The sequence below is a fragment of the Xenopus tropicalis genome, chromosome 1 (genome assembly GCF_000004195.4).
Source record: "Xenopus tropicalis strain Nigerian chromosome 1, UCB_Xtro_10.0, whole genome shotgun sequence".
Classification (NCBI taxonomy): domain Eukaryota; kingdom Metazoa; phylum Chordata; class Amphibia; order Anura; family Pipidae; genus Xenopus; species Xenopus tropicalis.
In genome coordinates, this window is record NC_030677.2 from 66,826,450 (window position 1) to 66,843,561 (window position 17,112).

A 17,112-nucleotide genomic window follows, 5' to 3' on the forward strand; every position below is an offset into this window, starting at 1 on the left:
TTTAAACAATATAGGGGGATTACAGCCTGAATATGAGGTGTGAACCATGCAGGGGGCCATTTAATCTCAGTACTGATACCATTTAAAGCTTCCACAAAGGTAAATCATCAAAGCAGCCAGACAGGTGGGGGGCCACACAGAGGGGGGTCGCGGGCCCCCCTACTTCTACCCTGAAGAAATGACAAGCAAAAGCTGGTAGTTGTAGTTGGAAGCAGGTGCAGGGCCATGATTCTACTGCTTTGCATTAGGGATTTTCTCACATAAGCACGTTACTCACTAGCTGAACTAGATGGGCCACCTGTCCTTACACAAAACAACAGAATGTATTTTTAGCTTCTTACTGCAAGTCGCTTATGTGTCTTTAGAACTTGCATACAAAACACAGATCTGCACAAAGCTGGACCATTGAATATTCACCTTTAGGCTAATGCAATATGATGCGTATGGCGTATATTTTTATCAAGCTGAAAACCGCTTGCCGAGAATACGCGCCATACTCTCCTACCTATGCCTGCACCAGAATGAATGGAATACACTCGGGTGCAGGCACGTGTAGCTGATATCCGCATAAAAACGCAAGAAAATGCAAAGTCTTGCATTTTTATGTGGTTTTCGGCTACACGTGCCTGCACCAGAACATATTCCATTCATTTGGGTGCAGGCACAGGTAGGAGTGCATGGTGTGTATTCTCGGCAAGCGGTTTTCGGCTTTCCAAAAATATACGCTATATGCATCGTGTATTAGCCTAAGGGCTCATACTCATAAGCATTTTTCTATGCTTTCAATGTGCATTTGAGACACCTGGGTGCATTTTCTAATGGATTCCATTATATTCTGCCTGTTTGTACTCATGAGTGTTCAGAGTTGCATTTTACTCCATTTAAGTTTTAATGTGTTTTTTTAAATGCAACATGCTGCATTTTCTTGCACTTGACGCACATTCATAATTCAGTAGAATAGAGATTGCGTTTGAAACTGGCAAAAACAAACTTATGCATTCTTTTGCACTCCATATGCATCTGTAAACACATTAAAAAAAAAAGCTTATGAGTATGAGCTGTAAGGCTGATGCCACACGTGGCGTAGGCCTGCTACTTGTGCCTGCACCCGAATGAATGGAATACGCTCGGGTGCAGGCACATGTAGCCAATATACGCATGAAAATGCGAGACTTTGCATTCTCTCGCGTTTTCATGCGTATATCGGCTACATGTGTCTGTACCTGAGCGTATTCCATTCATTCGGGTGCAGGCACAAGTAGCAGGCGTAGGGCTGAATTTTCGGCAAGCGTTTTTCTGCTTGCCGAAAAAATCAGCCCTACGCCAGGTGTGGCATCAGCCTAAAGGTACACCACCCAAAAACCGATTTTTGGCCGAAATAAGCCTTTTAATCCGGAGAAGAACTGACTTATACTGCATTCTTTCAAATCAGAACCAGAGAGCAGAAAGGAATCAACAAGTACTGCTTTCAAATGCAATTACATTTACAAATCAACATCCTGCATGACTAATTAGCAATTAATTTACATGTAGATTTAAGGAGTGCGGTGGCAACCCTATCACGTCATGATTAGTCCACACACTCACTGAGTAGAAAAGTGTCAGTATTCCTTAGTCCTCGTGCTTACCTCAGTTTTACTTGCTCGCAAAATCACACAGTGCTTTCAACCATTGACTTTCCCTCCGTTGTGATATATTGCAACTGTGGTTGAGTATACTTCATGTAATTCAATGAGAGCAAACATTTGGGCCATAAAAGCAGAGATATCATCCAGCCCTATGTCATTAGGAGGATAATGATCCACTCTGGGCTTTTTGAGGCCATTAGGACATTAGTGTAAAGAGGAATTTAGAGTTAAAGAAATCCAGGACTGGGTCAATATCACCCTCATTATATGGGTTTGATTGACGTCTTTGCTACAGTTATATACTTTCGATCTCCCCTACTTTACCTCTGTGTTCTTGTCTGGACTGCCATCCTTCTTCCTCCCTGTGGTTAAAATTCTATGCATTGCATCACAAAGCAGTGAAGGTGTTTTGACATAACATCACAGTGGGGAAGCAGATGAAACAGTACTGGAAGATAAGGTGGAGCTGCGTATGTGGCACAACAAGTTCAGGGGCTGATGGGGTCAACCTACATTATAAGAACATAACAACTAGGGATGCGCCGAATACAGGATTTGGTTTGGCATGTGCCAAGATTTGTCCTTTTTCAGCAGGATTCGGATTTGGGCAAATCCATGCCTCTGACCGAACCAAATCCGAATCCTTAAAATCACATGACTTTTTGTCACATAAACACGGAAGCAAATTAGTATTTGATTTGGTATTTGGCTGAATCTTTCACAAAGGATGGCTCCTAAAATAGTGGATTTGGTGCATTCCTAATATCAACAGGCATTTATACAAGATACGTTGGTCATGCAGTGCATATTTATGTCTCCATAGTGCATCAGCGCCTATATTACTTGATTTCATTCTGTACTGTGGCCTTGTAACCACTTAAGCAGGTTCTTATATATAGCTACTGTAGCCTATGCCCTTATTAGTGCATCCAGTGCAAAGAACATTTAAGGAGGTTACTGGTAGTTTAGTTCAACAACATATGGAGCATTGAAAGTGGCACAGATGAATTTGCTAAACCCACAATGGTATACTGTATAAATTGCAGTGCATCTATCCAAGGCAGTGATCCCCAACCAGTGGCTCAGGAGCAACATGTTGCTCACCAACCCCTTGGATGTTGCTCTCAGTGGCCTCAAAGTAGGTGCTTAGTTTTAAATTCCTGGCTTAAATGCAATCTTTATTTGCATCAAAACCATGAGTAGTACCAAACAAAGCCCATATTTTGCACCCCCAGTAACCTTTTGCATGCTTGTGTTTCTCTAACTCTTTTTACATTTGAATGTGGCTCACAAGTAAAAAAAAAAAGGCTGGGGATCCCTGATGTAAGGGGATGCATGTAAAGGTTCTACCTCTGTTCATTAATGTTCTGTATAAGGTGTGAATGTTTTCCTGTCCCTTCATTGCTCCTAGTAACAAAGCCCGTTAGCTGCAGTTATTTTTAGCAAATGGCTTTACTTTGCTAATAACAAGTGATTATTAACCAGCCTGGGACTAAACAGAAATGGTTGAACAAAACACTGATCTCTAGTTACCCTCCCCCCACACAATCTGGAAGAAGCCACTTCTAATGAGTAGAGTCTTTTTCTGTTATTTCAGCCATAGAAACAGCGTTGCACAGTCCCTGATGGTAGGCGTCTAAGGCCCAAGTGGTTTCAGTTGCTACAACAGACAAATGGTCTCTCATTAAACATTAATTCTCTCCTCAATCCCAATTTAATACAATCTGCAAAATAATTCTGTTTAGGGGTTGGCTGCATGTATTACTTGTGATGTCTTCCCACTAAGTGCCTTGTATCCTACATTTATTGAGTATTTACCTGGGCATTTACCATGAAATCAATCATAAATGTCTAAACCCTATTTTTTTACACCACCCTATTTTTTCATCTAAAAGTAAATCAATTCCAGTTTAACTCCATCTTTCTTAATGTGATGTTATTAACTCAAGCAAAAAAGCATAAATAACTCCAAAACATATGTCAACTTTGAAATGTATGTATATTTTTATTTATATAGCGCTACTTATGTATGCAGGATTGATGGAAGTTGTACTCCAGATTTACTAAAGTGGCGTTCTGGAATGATAACTTATCTCTAAAGTGTAACCATATACACGAAATAGAATGGGTTAAGGCTTTTGTGAATGTGACATTCTCGTAACTCAGTTCAACTCCAGTTATATGTCTTACTCTAAGTTAAATTTACTCTTTTGTTGTGAACTTCCCCCCAAAATTTAGTGACACCGTTTTGTCACTTTACGTCTATCTTTATGAATTTGATGTTATTAACAGCAAAATAGCGGTAATAATACAAAAAAACCCCAAAAATTTAAATTGCCTTAAGTTTCCTAAACTGTACTCAAAATTCATAGCTCACGGAACAACAATTAAACACCAAAGTGTACAAAAACACCTAATTCCCAAAACTGTAACAAGACTTTTATTAATTTAACTTTCTTTTTATGACATTTGCAAGGCCCCGTGCAGGTTTTTTTATTGTTTTAGTTTACTGCACTTTTGTGAATACCTATGTTCTTGCATTATTCTACTTGGACGTGAGTACACTGTTTACTCCCTGGCATCATCCCAAAAGGAAAACAAAGGAGACATCTGTTGTGCACACTAAATGTAAATTCTTTCCCAGAGCATACATGGGGCAAAGTACAGCACGTTAGCATGTGAATAAAAAGGATCTGAGTGAGTCTCCAACTACCAGTTTGCATGTGCTTAAAAATCCCTTTCTGATTAGTGGTAACTACAAACACCTTGGCAGCCAATTAGTTAATACTATTGTCCTATGAAACTTCCTTTCTTTTTTCAATAAATGATGCAATCCAAAAGGGTCGCTGGTCTGCTGTAAAATGCTTGACTCTTATTAGTTCAATTATACTATTAAATGAATTTATAGCTGAGGAGCTATAGGGCTCTTACAAACATGAATGTGCGTCTACTGAAATGCATGCTGACCATATAAAAATACTTATATACTGCATGTTGTCAGTTCCTCTGTTTTAATATATTTCTAGCAGTCATTAAATTCATAAAAATGCAATGAAATGGTACCGTGCCAAGGATCTGACAGCTTGTGTAGGTGTATAGCCACTTAAGGTGGCTATACACATGCTGACCCTGTGGGGTATCCTACAAATTGACATGACTGGCCATACACAAGGTTTGGCTGCAAGCTTGGACTGGGATTAAAAATAGGCCCTGGAATTACAAGCGCAGATTGCCAGTCCAGGGCTGGTTGGTTGAATTATACTGTTCTGTTCACTGGGCTGACTGCCTTAAAGGGGCAATTCATCTTTAAATTAACTTTAAAGGTAAACTACACCTACCCAGGTATAAAAGGCCGCCTTCTCGCATAGTCTATAACTCTAAAAACTGGCCCTATAGAGAAACCCAACCAAAAAAAGCAGAGCAGTGCAGCATTGTACCTGGACTCTCTCTTTCCTGCAATTGAAAATGTTTCGGGTCTTACCGCCGACATGACCCTGCTTGAGCATGCACTGTTGGGGCTAGCTGGAGTAAGGCAAATAATGTTAATAAAAATTAACCTTAAAGGAGAATGCAAGTCAAAATTTAAAAAGCATACTGCCCAATAGTCCTCCTATTGTTTAGTAAAAACGCCACACTTTTGGCTCACCTAATCAAATATTTACTCAGTCACACTTCACATTTGCTTTAGCCAAATTTTATCTAAAATTGAAATGATGAGCAGAATGCAAATTTGCCACATTAAAGCTTTTTTCTCCTTTTTAATCAATCTAGTTTTTGGATTCAAGTTTTTTTTTTTATAAATAAGCACATATTTGAGTTGGGAATGTTTTTGAATTTAAATTTTTTTTTTTTTAGTAAATATGCTTCTGTGGTGCTTCAAATATCTTTTCCTCATCCAAACATCTCTTGGTAACATTTCGGGCTTCAATCCAGCTCTTTATCAAGGCTTGATAAAGGGCTGGATTGAAGCCCGAAACGTTGCCTTTGGCACTTGAGTAAAGATTCACATTTTTCAAAACAACCGGAGTGCTGCTGTTTTCATCTAGTACTGCCAAGGTATGTTTTTCATAAGGTGGAGTTTAATGTGGGTGTGGTGGTTGACATTCTCAGCAAGATTTGTAATTGGAGATAATGGTTGACGTTTAAAAACCAAACAGAAGGAAAGCACACTCTCAGGCCATTCGTAAAAAATGCCCTACCTGATTCAAACAGAAATGGTCTTTATCAAGGGAATAAAAATCAAGAAAAATAGGCAGAACAATTGCTAGTATACTGTCCATTAAATACCTTTAGTGTATAATTGTCTCGTGTCAGATGCCCATGCAGGGGACTAAAGGAGTGCAAGTGTATTTTACTTCTAACACCCGCTTACTGTTGCGTGCCCAGGACAACATTTTACCAATCCATTGCACATGCGTTTTTAAAAATATTTTTTTATCTATTAATAACATCAGACTGGTAAAATGGCCAGGTGGCAACCATAGCAGCTGTACCTCCTAGCTGTTCTACAACTGGTCTTATTTCCCTTGACTTCTATAACCTATCTTTGTTCTGGATTATTTATCTTAACCTGCTAGGTATAGAGCCAATGTGTAGTACCAAAAAAACCCCAAAAAAACAGCAAATGTGTGGTGTTAATTTTCTTCTCTCCTGGACATTTCATCATTTTTATGGTTGTTTTATTTAAGGCTTTACCAGGTTTATACGATTCTTGCTCTCCTGTGAGAGTGAAAGACAAGTTGTTTGCCAAATAACAATTAATTTATCATGGGTAGGTGCAAGTGCTTCTCGTTGGCCAATGCACTTAGCACTTGTGTCTACCCCTGGGGATTTGTGCCTTTGGGGTGTATCCTGTGCAAGGTTCAGTGCTCTGAAGAACAAGGAGTAAGTACAAGGTTTTCTTACACACAAGCATTAACTCATACATTCTCCTGTGGTGGCTTTTACTATTTTTCCACTGCAATGAGGTAGTAGAGTCTATTTTTCTCCTCCAAGCGCCTTGGTTGGTTCGGTCTGGGCCGCCGACGCCCACCGGGTTTTTTCCTGGTGCCCCAGCAGCCCAGTCCGAGGCTGGATAGCAAACACTGATCTGCCCACTTACAGGGTAATCCTGGTACTGCCCCCTGTGGCACTGCTCTCTAATCCAGTGTTTTTCAACCTTTTTTGGGCAAAGGCACACTTGTTTCATGAAAAAAATCACGAGGCACACCACCATTAGAAAATGTTAAAAAATTTAACTCTGTGCCCAGCAGCAGTGCCCCCCTAGTACATTGGTGCCAAGAGCAGTGCCCCCTAGTACATTGGTGCCCAGCAGCAGTGCCCCCCTAGTACATTGGTGCCAAGAGCAGTGCCCCCCTAGTACATTGGTGCCAAGAGCAGTGCCCCCCTAGTACATTGGTGCCAAGAGCAGTGCCCCCCTAGTACATTGGTGCCCAGCAGCAGTGCCCCCCTAGTACATTGGTGCCAAGAGCAGTGCCCCCCTAGTACATTGGTGCCCAGCAGCAGTGCCCCCCAGTACATTGGTGCCAAGAGCCAGCCCCCCTAGTACATTGGTGCCCAGCAGCAGTGCCCCCATAAGTCAGTGTGCCCCGTGGCCCCCCCTAATACATTGGTGCCCAGCAGCATTTTACTTCTGCTCTTCGGTGGCTTCTCCAGTGGCTTCAGCAGCATCTTCGTATCCCTCAGGCGCGCCGCCTCTGCACTTCTGCCTACACGCGACCGCACACAGGCCCTTTTATAACGTTGCGCCCCGTGCGTACTGACGTCACCCGTACACACGGGGTGCACCAATGACAGGGCCCGGATTTTATTAAAGGGGGCCCGAGCTACAAAGAAAAACTGTAGCATCGCCGGGCCCCCTTTGAAAGTAAAAATTGCGGCCCTGCCTACGGCACACCAGTCAACATCTCGCAGCACACTAGTGTGCCGCGGAACAGCGGTTGAAAAACGCTGCGAGTCTAATCAAAGCAGGCACAGTCACACGTGGCATATGGTCTGCTTCACTCCTCTGTTTGGTAAGCAGGTCGAGAGTGGATTTGCTCCTGTACCCATGCATTTTTGGGTTGATCACTCCTCTGTGTAGCTGCACTGAGGCTAATGCAGTGCCTGTAAGTGGAGCTACACAAAGGATAAGGCTGGTGCCACACGGGGCTTGCGTAAAAACGCAGACCGAGAATCAGCCCCTCCGCTGGCATCAGACACCTACCTTATCTGCACCCTGAAGCTTTGTTGTGCCCAGGTGCAGGCAGACGTGGTGGATACCAGCAAACAAATGTGAAAGTTTGCATTTCACAGCCAATATTCGCCACGTCTGCCTGCTCCCTTGTGGCAGTAGCCTATAGAAGCAGATCCGCTTCTCTCTGACAAAACGCGTGAAAGGAAGCAGACCATACACTACATGCGACTGTGCCCTTAGGGGAGGGATGTACTACAACAAAAATACATTATCCACACTAAAAGGTTAGAAAAATAAATGTGTCGCATAAAGTTACCAGTAGGCAATGTTCCCTCTAATTTCTTCATGGCTGTGTGCACAAAAAACTTTTTTGTGCATGCACTTTTTAAAACCATGTGAGCTTTAAAGTACCAAATTATGTGATTTCACACAATTATCTTTATGCGCACAAAAATTTATTATGGGATCTCAAAATGAGTGTGCTTAGAGTGACCATTGGGAGTAGGTACCATCAGCCCTTGGCTAAAGTTCCCATGTGGCCTCAAGGCTGAAAACTGCTCCTGTATGGCTACCTTGCCTGTGCTAACTGCTTGTTTCAATTTACTGCACTGCAACAAAACTGCCCACATTAGGGCACATATAACGACTTCCACAGAGGCTTCAAAACTTGCAATATATCAGAAATTATTAGCTAGATATAAAAATTATATGTCTAAAACAAACAAAAAAATATGTTGGCACAGGTGCTTTAACACTAATTAAGAAAAAAATACAAGACTTGCTGAAATGATGTCACTAAGAAGAGTAGATCGCGTTCTTTTCTCGCGTTCTCTTCCCGGCTTCCGTACAATCAGTGACGTCTCCCCGCGCTGCCCTGTGATTGGCTGATTTCAATAGTCGCGGGCTACTTGAATTGAGAAGACTGCAGCTGCTGTAGTTGAAGGGATTTCTAGAGAGGCGCTTTGAGAAGCGGCGGGAGTGGGACGGTTTAGCATAGTTTACCGGCATATAAGCGGGAAGGGGCATTAAGCTGAGCTGCTGTAGGCACACGGTCACCAACCCTTTTTTACTTACACCCCTCAAGGGAGGACAGGGGACGTGCAAACGTGCACTCTCCTACCGGCGCCAGTCCTTCCCCCGCTTTCTTCCTCCCTCTGGATCGGTATCCGCGGTATGGCCGACCATCTGCTGCGTGATGAGAATCAGGAGAATGTTCAACCCCGAAAACCCCTTGCCCCCGTGGGCGGGCGCACCGTGCTGGGGGTGCTGCAGGAAAACCACAGAGGCCGACAGACCCTAAAAGCGAGCAAGCCGGCCCTCCAGCAGGCTCAGGTATGAGTATGGGGCCCAGGGCTACCAGGCACAATGGCTAATATACCCGGGAAGCGTGGACGTGTATTTAAAAGGCTGCCTGTCCTGTAGATCCGGTCCCGCCAATTCCCTAGATCGTAACTGATCCCAGAGTCCCTTCCGCGCTTGTGTAAGTCTCTCGGTGGCCTGGCTCTTCTCCTGTGTATCTTCTACAGTTCCCAACATCTTCCAGGGTCTGGGGTTTGTAGTTCAGCTGCCTATCCCTGTTCGCTCCCCATTGCCTTCCTGTCTGAGGGCTGAGTACTATAGGATCGTGGCCTGACCTGTTTAGGCCGCCATTTCGCTGCAGTGTATAAGGACCGTGACCTGAAGGTCGGAGCCCGACTCATGCGTCCGGGAGATAATGTCAGGCCAATGATTGCTATTATGCACTTAGTGCCGTGTCTGATCCACTGGTGGGCATGTGCCCTGGCAGAAATGTCAGCCATTCCTTGGTTTCATGCTGTTTGTCACCATGGGCCCATTAAATTCTTGTCTTTCCTTCATTTCCCAAATCATGTTACCAGGCATATTTGCCCCACAAGCTTTCATGGTATTGCATGTATAGGCTTTCAGAAATTTATCCTGATTTTTATCGGTCTGTTGCTCATGTCTTTTACATTAGGGGGGACCTTGGGAGATTATAACCTAGTAATGTCACCCACCCTTTGCATTGTACTTATTGTCTGGTGACTGAGGCTTGAGCCTATTATGTGCCTTGCCCATGTGGTCACTTTGTCCCATTTAATGGCAATATATGCCGTGCCCTACTGATCTTTAGTCTGTGATGCACATTGCCACTGACTCTTTGTTTTAGGGCTGAGTTGCAGCATGGTGCAGATCCTCAGACCTTCCACTGGACTTGCTAAGCAGGCACATGCAGGTTACTTGAGATTTATTATTAGATTAAGTCTCTAATGCAGTAAAAGCAGTAGTAGCTGAGAAAAAGTAGCTTCTATTGCCTCGGTGTGTCTTGATACTTAGGATGAAGACACACGGAGCTACTTGGTAGCACGGCTACTGAATGTCGTAAAATACCCTGCCACAGACAAAATTGAGAATTGCGACTAATCTCTCCGTTATGCCATCCCACCGGCTAGAATGTAAATTGCTGGTGGGATGGCATACGCATCGCTGCAATGTCTTGAGAGGGAACTTTGAGACTTTGCAACAACACGTATGCCATCCCATCGGCGATTTACATTCTAGCTGGTGGGATGGCTCCCCATGTGCCACTGCCCTAAATGATCAGCGTGGTCTGTTTTAATTGCCATGACAAGTAGCTGCTCCTCCTAGTAGCTCAGTGTCTTCACCCTAAAACACACGTACAGATAATATCCGTAAATGATCTGCATTGTCTTTTAGTAGCTGTATGTATCTTCACCCTTAGGTTTGTGGGTGACTGTCAAGTCAGTGTACTTGAAATGCCAGGGTGTACTTTCAGTTGAAGTCAAAGTATGGTGCCAGGTGCTCTTGACTTGGGACAATAACACCCCATGTTGCGCTCTTGGGCAGCAAAATTACTAACTTTCCTTTGAATAACATTATAAATGCTGAATCACTGATACTTAATTTGCATTACGGCGCAAAATTGCTCATTGCTGCATCTTTTAGGAATAACATAAGGGCACCCTGGGGGGTGTAGCAATTATAATACTTTTCAAGGTAGTGGTACAGCAGGCTAATGCTTTCAGAACATTAATTTTCTTCACTCATTCTTAAGGTATTATATTGTAAAATATCACTTGTTTGACTTTCATTTTAGGCTTTGTCTGTAAATCACTTGGGCGTAAATGATGAGAATTATGGCAAGGTACCGGCTGGAAAAGCAGCCAGCAAACAGCCTACTTTTACAATCCATGTGGATGAGCCAGACTGTACAAATAACAGAAGAAAGCCTGTTCATAAAAAGACCGTTCAAGATGAAAATCTACGACAACTCAATTCAGTTCTGGGTTCCATTGGAACAAGAAAACCATTGGAACCTATCCACATAGCAATGGAAACTAGCTTTGGTATGTTGGTTTTGCTCATTGTGTTCTCAGCTGCTGTTGCCAACTGGGATTGGGTTTTGTCACTTGCTAAATACCCTACTGCCCCCCCCCCACACAGCTACAGCACATGCTAAAGCATGTATGTTCTGACTCTCCAGGTTCTCCTATGGATGTGTCGCTTGTGGATGAAGAACAAAAAGTAGTCGGTTGTAGTAATGTTCCTGATTATGCTAAAGAGATTCACACATACCTGCGAGAAATGGAGGTAAATTTATATCTTAGTAAAATCTGTCAAGTGAAACATTCTTCCCTAGTATAAGGCTAAACACATGCACTGATGTTCTCCATTTCTTAGTGTAACAAAGCTCCAGCTTGCTTAGGGAAGTTATTTGCAAGCAAATGTTAAAAATACATACCGTTTAGATCGCAGTTAGTGCTACCTAACAACCTAGATGTTTGTATAAAGCCATAAGGCTGCTTTCCATTGACAGCAGCTGTAAGTAGTTTGCACTGCAAATGCATGTACTACATTAGTCATCTGCCTTAATACAATAAAGGTTGTGAGAAAGCAAACCTTCCATTAGAAGACAAGAATAGCTTAAGTCAAGCAAAATGAGTTTTGGGTTTTTTTTTTTGTTAAGAAAACTGCAGCATGCTTTAAAAAGCACCTCATCTTGCCTCTGCCCTAGGCGTTCCTCGCAAATACTACACATTCGCGGTAGTGGAAGTTGGGGGGGGGGGGGGGGGGAATTCTACTTTTATTGTGTAAGTTAGAGGCATGCCTGGTAGAGATGGGTAACATGCTAGTGCTGCTTTAGAAAGAACTTAGTGGCTTAATTCACAGGGGGTGCCTAACCCTTTGCCACTTCCTCCCCTCTGAATTAGGCTTTCCTTGTCCTTTAAAGTGTTTACCCTTTAGAGCAGTTTCACATGGGCATTTTCATCACCCCTGTTTTATAACTGCTATTTTTGTCTGCCTCATGAAAGAAATGGATTTAATTTTCCCTGCGTGGTGTTACTCCCCGTTACTGGTGCTGTTTAGTGATGGTCGTGTCTGTCCCATTTCACTTTGCCAAAAAGTTCTCGAAACAACATTTGCAAAATGCATTGATGTCCATGGGTGACAATTTTTACAACTTTTTTTTTAATCTGGTTATTAATACTGCATCTTTGTCTTCTGCAGGTGAAGTGTAAACCAAAGTCTGGGTACATGCAAAAACAACCGGACATAACAGGCAACATGAGAGCTATTCTTGTTGACTGGCTTGTTGAAGTTGGTGAGGAGTATAAGCTGCAAAACGAAACCCTGTACCTTGCTGTAAACTATATAGATAGGTTTCTTTCATCTATGTCCGTATTGAGAGGCAAGCTCCAGCTGGTTGGAACCGCTGCAATGCTTTTAGCATCGTAAGTAGAAATAGCACTTAATAAAATAGCCATAAGAAATGGTTAAATGGAGGTTCTTAAATGAGTACTGTCATGGGGGGGAAAGTGTTTTTTTTTTTTTTTTTTTTTTTTCTTCTAAAACTACATCGGTTAATAGAGCTTCTCCAGCAGAATCCTGCATTTTTTTTTTCTTAATTTTGAAATTTCAAGTGTAGTTACCCATATTTATTTCCCAGTGTGCCACAGCCATGTGACCTGTGCTCTGATAAACTTCTGTCACACTTTACTGCTATGCTACAAGTTTGATTGATATCACCCCCTTCCCCAAGTAAGATAGAAGCTCCCGTAGATATGAGAATAGCACTCAATAGTAAGAAATCCAAGTCTGGCTTGGGACTCCTCCAATTAAATGGGAGTAGGAGAAACAATAGGTTACCTGAAGGCGGTTCTAATGTGTAGCTCTGGCTTCTTCTGAAAGCTCAGGATCAGGCACAATGCACTAAGATGGCTGCCTATATCACCACTACAAAAATATATATTTGTTGCCTTAAGAATAAAATGTTAAATGGTAGAGTGAATTATTTGCTATGTAAACGGTGTAATTTAGAAATAAAACAATATACTGTAAAAATGACTGAATCCCTTTAACTACACAGCTAATTATTGGAGTTCTGAAGGGTTATAAACCCCATTTAAAGCAGCTTATATCCACATCTGTAAATGTTTTCAGTTTCTTAGTTTGTCTTTTAACATCCTTCATTGGCACGCACACACATTCCCATTGCCTACTTTGTCACAAAAGTTTTATAATTTTGTACTGCATTCAAAATCTGAACTCTTGATACTCGGCAAGAAAACTTTTTTTTTAATTCTGCATCCTTTTTAAAGTATTTAGCTTGCTGCTGGGCAGTTATGTACAGCTCTCTGGTTTTCAGTTTAAATATTTTCTCAAGTGGCTTTCACAGCTTTAGTGAATATACAGTTGTGTGTTAGTGCACTGTGTTAAAAGAGCTGTAACACCAAAAAATGAAAGTGTATAAAAGTAATTACAATATAATGTACTGTTGCTGTGCATTGCTACAACTGGTGTGTGCCTCAGAAAGACTACTATAGTTTATATAAGTAAGCTGCTGTGTAGCCATGGGGGCAGCCATTCAAAGGAGAAAAGGCACTGGTTACTTAGCAGATAACAGATAAACCCCCATTATATAGGGCTTATCTACTAGTTATCTGCTATGTAACCTGTGCCTTTTTTCCAGCTTGAATGGCTGCCTCCATGGCTACACAGCAGCTTATTTATATAGTAGCTTTTCTGTAGCAAAAACACCAGTTTTTTGCAGAGCTACAGCACATTATATTTTAATCACTTTAAAACACTTTTTTGATGTTACTGTTCCTTTCATACTATGCCCTGGAATCCTGTTTTAGGCATAACCAGGTAACTCTTGGTTCAAACTGCCTTTATAGCTTCTTTTTGTTTTGTATAGAAAGTTCGAAGAAATCTATCCTCCTGAAGTGGCAGAGTTTGTTTACATTACTGATGATACATACACAAAGAAACAGGTTCTCAAGATGGAACACTTGGTGCTGAAAGTTCTGTCGTTTGACCTTGCTGCTCCAACAATCTTACAGTACCTCAATCAGTACTTCCAAATACAACCAGTCTCTCCAAAAGTGGAAAGCCTAAGCATGGTATGTATGCACCTATACAGATGTGACTATTCACTTCATACAATGGCTTTCTGACAGCTTAACATTTCCTATCCACCTCCTCACTTGATTCTGGTTGACAGTCCTGCACTGTACATTATTTTGCTCAGGTCCCTTTAAAGGAACAATTGCTAACATGAGAATTTTATATAGGCTTTCTCATGTAAATAAACTTTCTGTATTTTTGGGAATTGGCAATCTTCTCTTCCACCAGAAGCTGGTCAGTTTGGTTGTCTAATCAAAGGAGCATGCAAATTTATTTGACCTAACTGTCAAAGTATGTGCTTATTGCACACAGCTCCATGTAGAGACAAACTGCTTAGGGGGATGTAAGAGTAACTTGAGTATTAATATTCCTTTCCATGACATGAAGGTTCACATTCACCATAGTGCCCATTTTAACAAGCCATTCAGTTGTAGTTCACATTACATTTCAAGCTGAAGTTTTTACATCCCTTGACATTTAACAGCCAAGCTTATATTTACAATAATTTTCCTTTCGAAAAAGCTGATTTTACCATGGTGGGTTTAACAGAAAAGGTGTGAGCTAGTACATTTACTGCCACAGGTTTAAACATGACTTCTGTTTGCTGTGGGTTCAGCATTAATATGAGAAAAATGTAACCATGCAGCCTATGGGTAACTATGTGAATGACTGCGTATGTATGGCCTGCTTTTCTAGATGCATATTGGCGTCTCAGTCTTGTTTAAAGGGATGGTTCACCTTTAAGTTAACATATATAATGTCACAGAATGGCCATTTCTAAGCAACTTTAAAATTGGTCTTCAGTTTTTGGTCAAAAGCTTTTATAGCTTTTGCTCTGTAAGGCTACATTTTTATTTTTTTTTGCTATTCAGCCCCTCTACTATTCCTAAATCACTCTCAACCTGCTCCCTGGTTACTAAGGTAAATTGGACCCTAGCATCCAGAACTACTGAAAATCCAAACTGGAGAGCTGCCTTTCAATTAAAAAAAAAAAATTAGACAAATTGCAAATTTGCTCAGAATATTAATCTCTACATTATACTTGAAGTTCACTTAATGGTGAACAACACCTTTAAGTAGCCAGTGCTGTTGTATGGCCAGCTAAGTACTACTTTTTAGTTGGATGGCTGTTCTGATGCTCTGTCTTGAGTTTATTTAAAAAAAAAAAAAAAACTGTTCAGTCAGCCATGGCTGTAATGTGTTTATAGTAAATATCCCTTTGTCTTACAGTTCTTGGGAGAGCTCAGCTTGGTTGATGCTGATCCTTTCCTGCGGTATCTGCCATCTGTTGTTGCTGCAGCAGCATTTGTCATTGCCAACTACACAGTTAATGAGAGAACTTGGGTATGTAAAGCACTTTTTTCCCCAACATGTAAGATACTATGTAGCACAGTGCCATCACAACTTTTCATTCTGAGGTAGTTGATACCCCACAATACTTACTGCTACAACATTAAAGAAACTTTTTTTTAGAATTAATACATAACTTATACCATAAGTGCAATTTTAAAGCATTTTACCAACCTGGAATATACATCTGTAAATATTGCACTTCTACCTTGAGCCACCATTTTGTGATGCTCCCTCAGACCACCTGACCGGAACTGCAGCTATAACTGTAATAGGAGGAAGCGTGGGGGTAAAAAAAACATCCCTGTCTAATGGCTGCTGCAGCCTAGCAGTATGTAGGCCCTTGGTTTGTGAGCCAGGGGGCAGCCCTTAGTACTTAGAAACTAATTAGGATTATCCAGTGGTACTTAATACTAAAGTCTATTTTCAAGAATTTTTCTAGATTAAGCACGGCCTTACAAATTAGCTGTTTAATGTAACAAAATTTTATGGAGACCTGCAATGTATAAGGTTTTCCTTCCGTGTTACAAGGTGTTGCTGGAATATCAAGCTTGCTTCTTTACTAGCTAGGCTTAAAGTTGCTAATGTAGGTGCAATCAAACTGTATATAATATCTAAAACTTCTTTGCAGTCGGATTCTTTGGTGCAGTACACAGGGTACGCTCTTGAAACACTTAAACCCTGTATTTTGGACCTATACCAGACCTACCTCTCTGCTGCAAGTCACCAACAGCAAGCTGTGCGAGAGAAGTACAAAACTCAGAAGTAAGTAACTGGTTTTTTTTTTTTTTTTTGCCAAGTTTGTAACTTAAATTGTAGATAAATGTAAAACTTGGTGGTTTGCAGGCCTCAAGTTTAAATGTGTTTCTTTTTCCTTCCAGGAATCACTGTGTATCTCTTATTGATCCTCCAGAATCGTTGTCTATATTTTTATAAACTCAAGGGATGGACTTTGAAGATGTATATTGATAAAAGCACATGATGTACAGTTAACTTTTTTTATGATATAGACTTTGATTTTATATTGCAATCTTCAATGTGAGGATTGGAGCGACAGAATTATGAAGCAAAGTCACTTGTTTTTATTTTTACTTTATTTTATAAGGTTTTAAATTTTGTAAATTTTTATGTATGTTAAATCTTGTTAGATATATTGGCTCTTTAAAAAGCTGTTGTGCGCAGATTGAATTAACCAGGCAGTTAGCATATTTTACCTATTGATCATTGTTTGACAATAAATGTTAACTAAACAGCATCAACTGTGGATTGATTTTGTTAACACTGGAAAAAGTCAATGAACTTCCAAATGAACTGTCCCCCTGCAATGTTCACACCTCAGTTTCAGACTCTAACCCCCCCTGTATTCTCACCTGTAAGACCCCAGACTCTAGGCACTAGTTATGAGCTCTTCCGCTTGTGACTTAACACTATTGGCTTGTGAATTTATAGATGTGTGCCTGACACCCTGTCCCTTTTTTGTGATGTCATTGCAGGGCATGTCTATAAATGGAGGGGAGAAGCAGGGTTAAGGTT

General features: G+C 41.2%; 1 protein-coding gene across 1 annotated transcript; it reads left to right on the forward strand.

Moving 5' to 3' along the window:
* The first annotated feature begins 8,893 nt into the window (after positions 1–8,893).
* On the forward strand, positions 8,894–16,834 carry ccna2 (cyclin A2). The gene is made up of 8 exons (NM_001006767.1): positions 8,894–9,135; positions 10,919–11,168; positions 11,306–11,412; positions 12,331–12,554; positions 14,021–14,225; positions 15,460–15,573; positions 16,211–16,344; positions 16,461–16,834. Exons 1-8 carry the CDS (start codon positions 8,977–8,979, stop codon positions 16,513–16,515), a joined length of 1,248 nt encoding a protein of 415 aa, NP_001006768.1. The 5' UTR covers positions 8,894–8,976; the 3' UTR covers positions 16,516–16,834.
* Positions 16,835–17,112: the final 278 nt, after the last annotated feature.

What these genes read in the sequence shown, in the direction of transcription:
- ccna2 (NM_001006767.1), top strand. Translation starts at nt 8,977, where the DNA reads ATGGCCGACCATCTGCTGCGTGATGAGAATCAGGAGAATGTTCAACCC. An exon ending in CATACCTGCGAGAAATGGAG is followed by an intron (nt 11,413 to 12,330) that starts GTAAATTTATAT and finishes TGTCTTCTGCAG; the next exon opens with GTGAAGTGTAAACCAAAGTC. An exon ending in AAGTGGAAAGCCTAAGCATG is followed by an intron (nt 14,226 to 15,459) that starts GTATGTATGCAC and finishes TTTGTCTTACAG; the next exon opens with TTCTTGGGAGAGCTCAGCTT.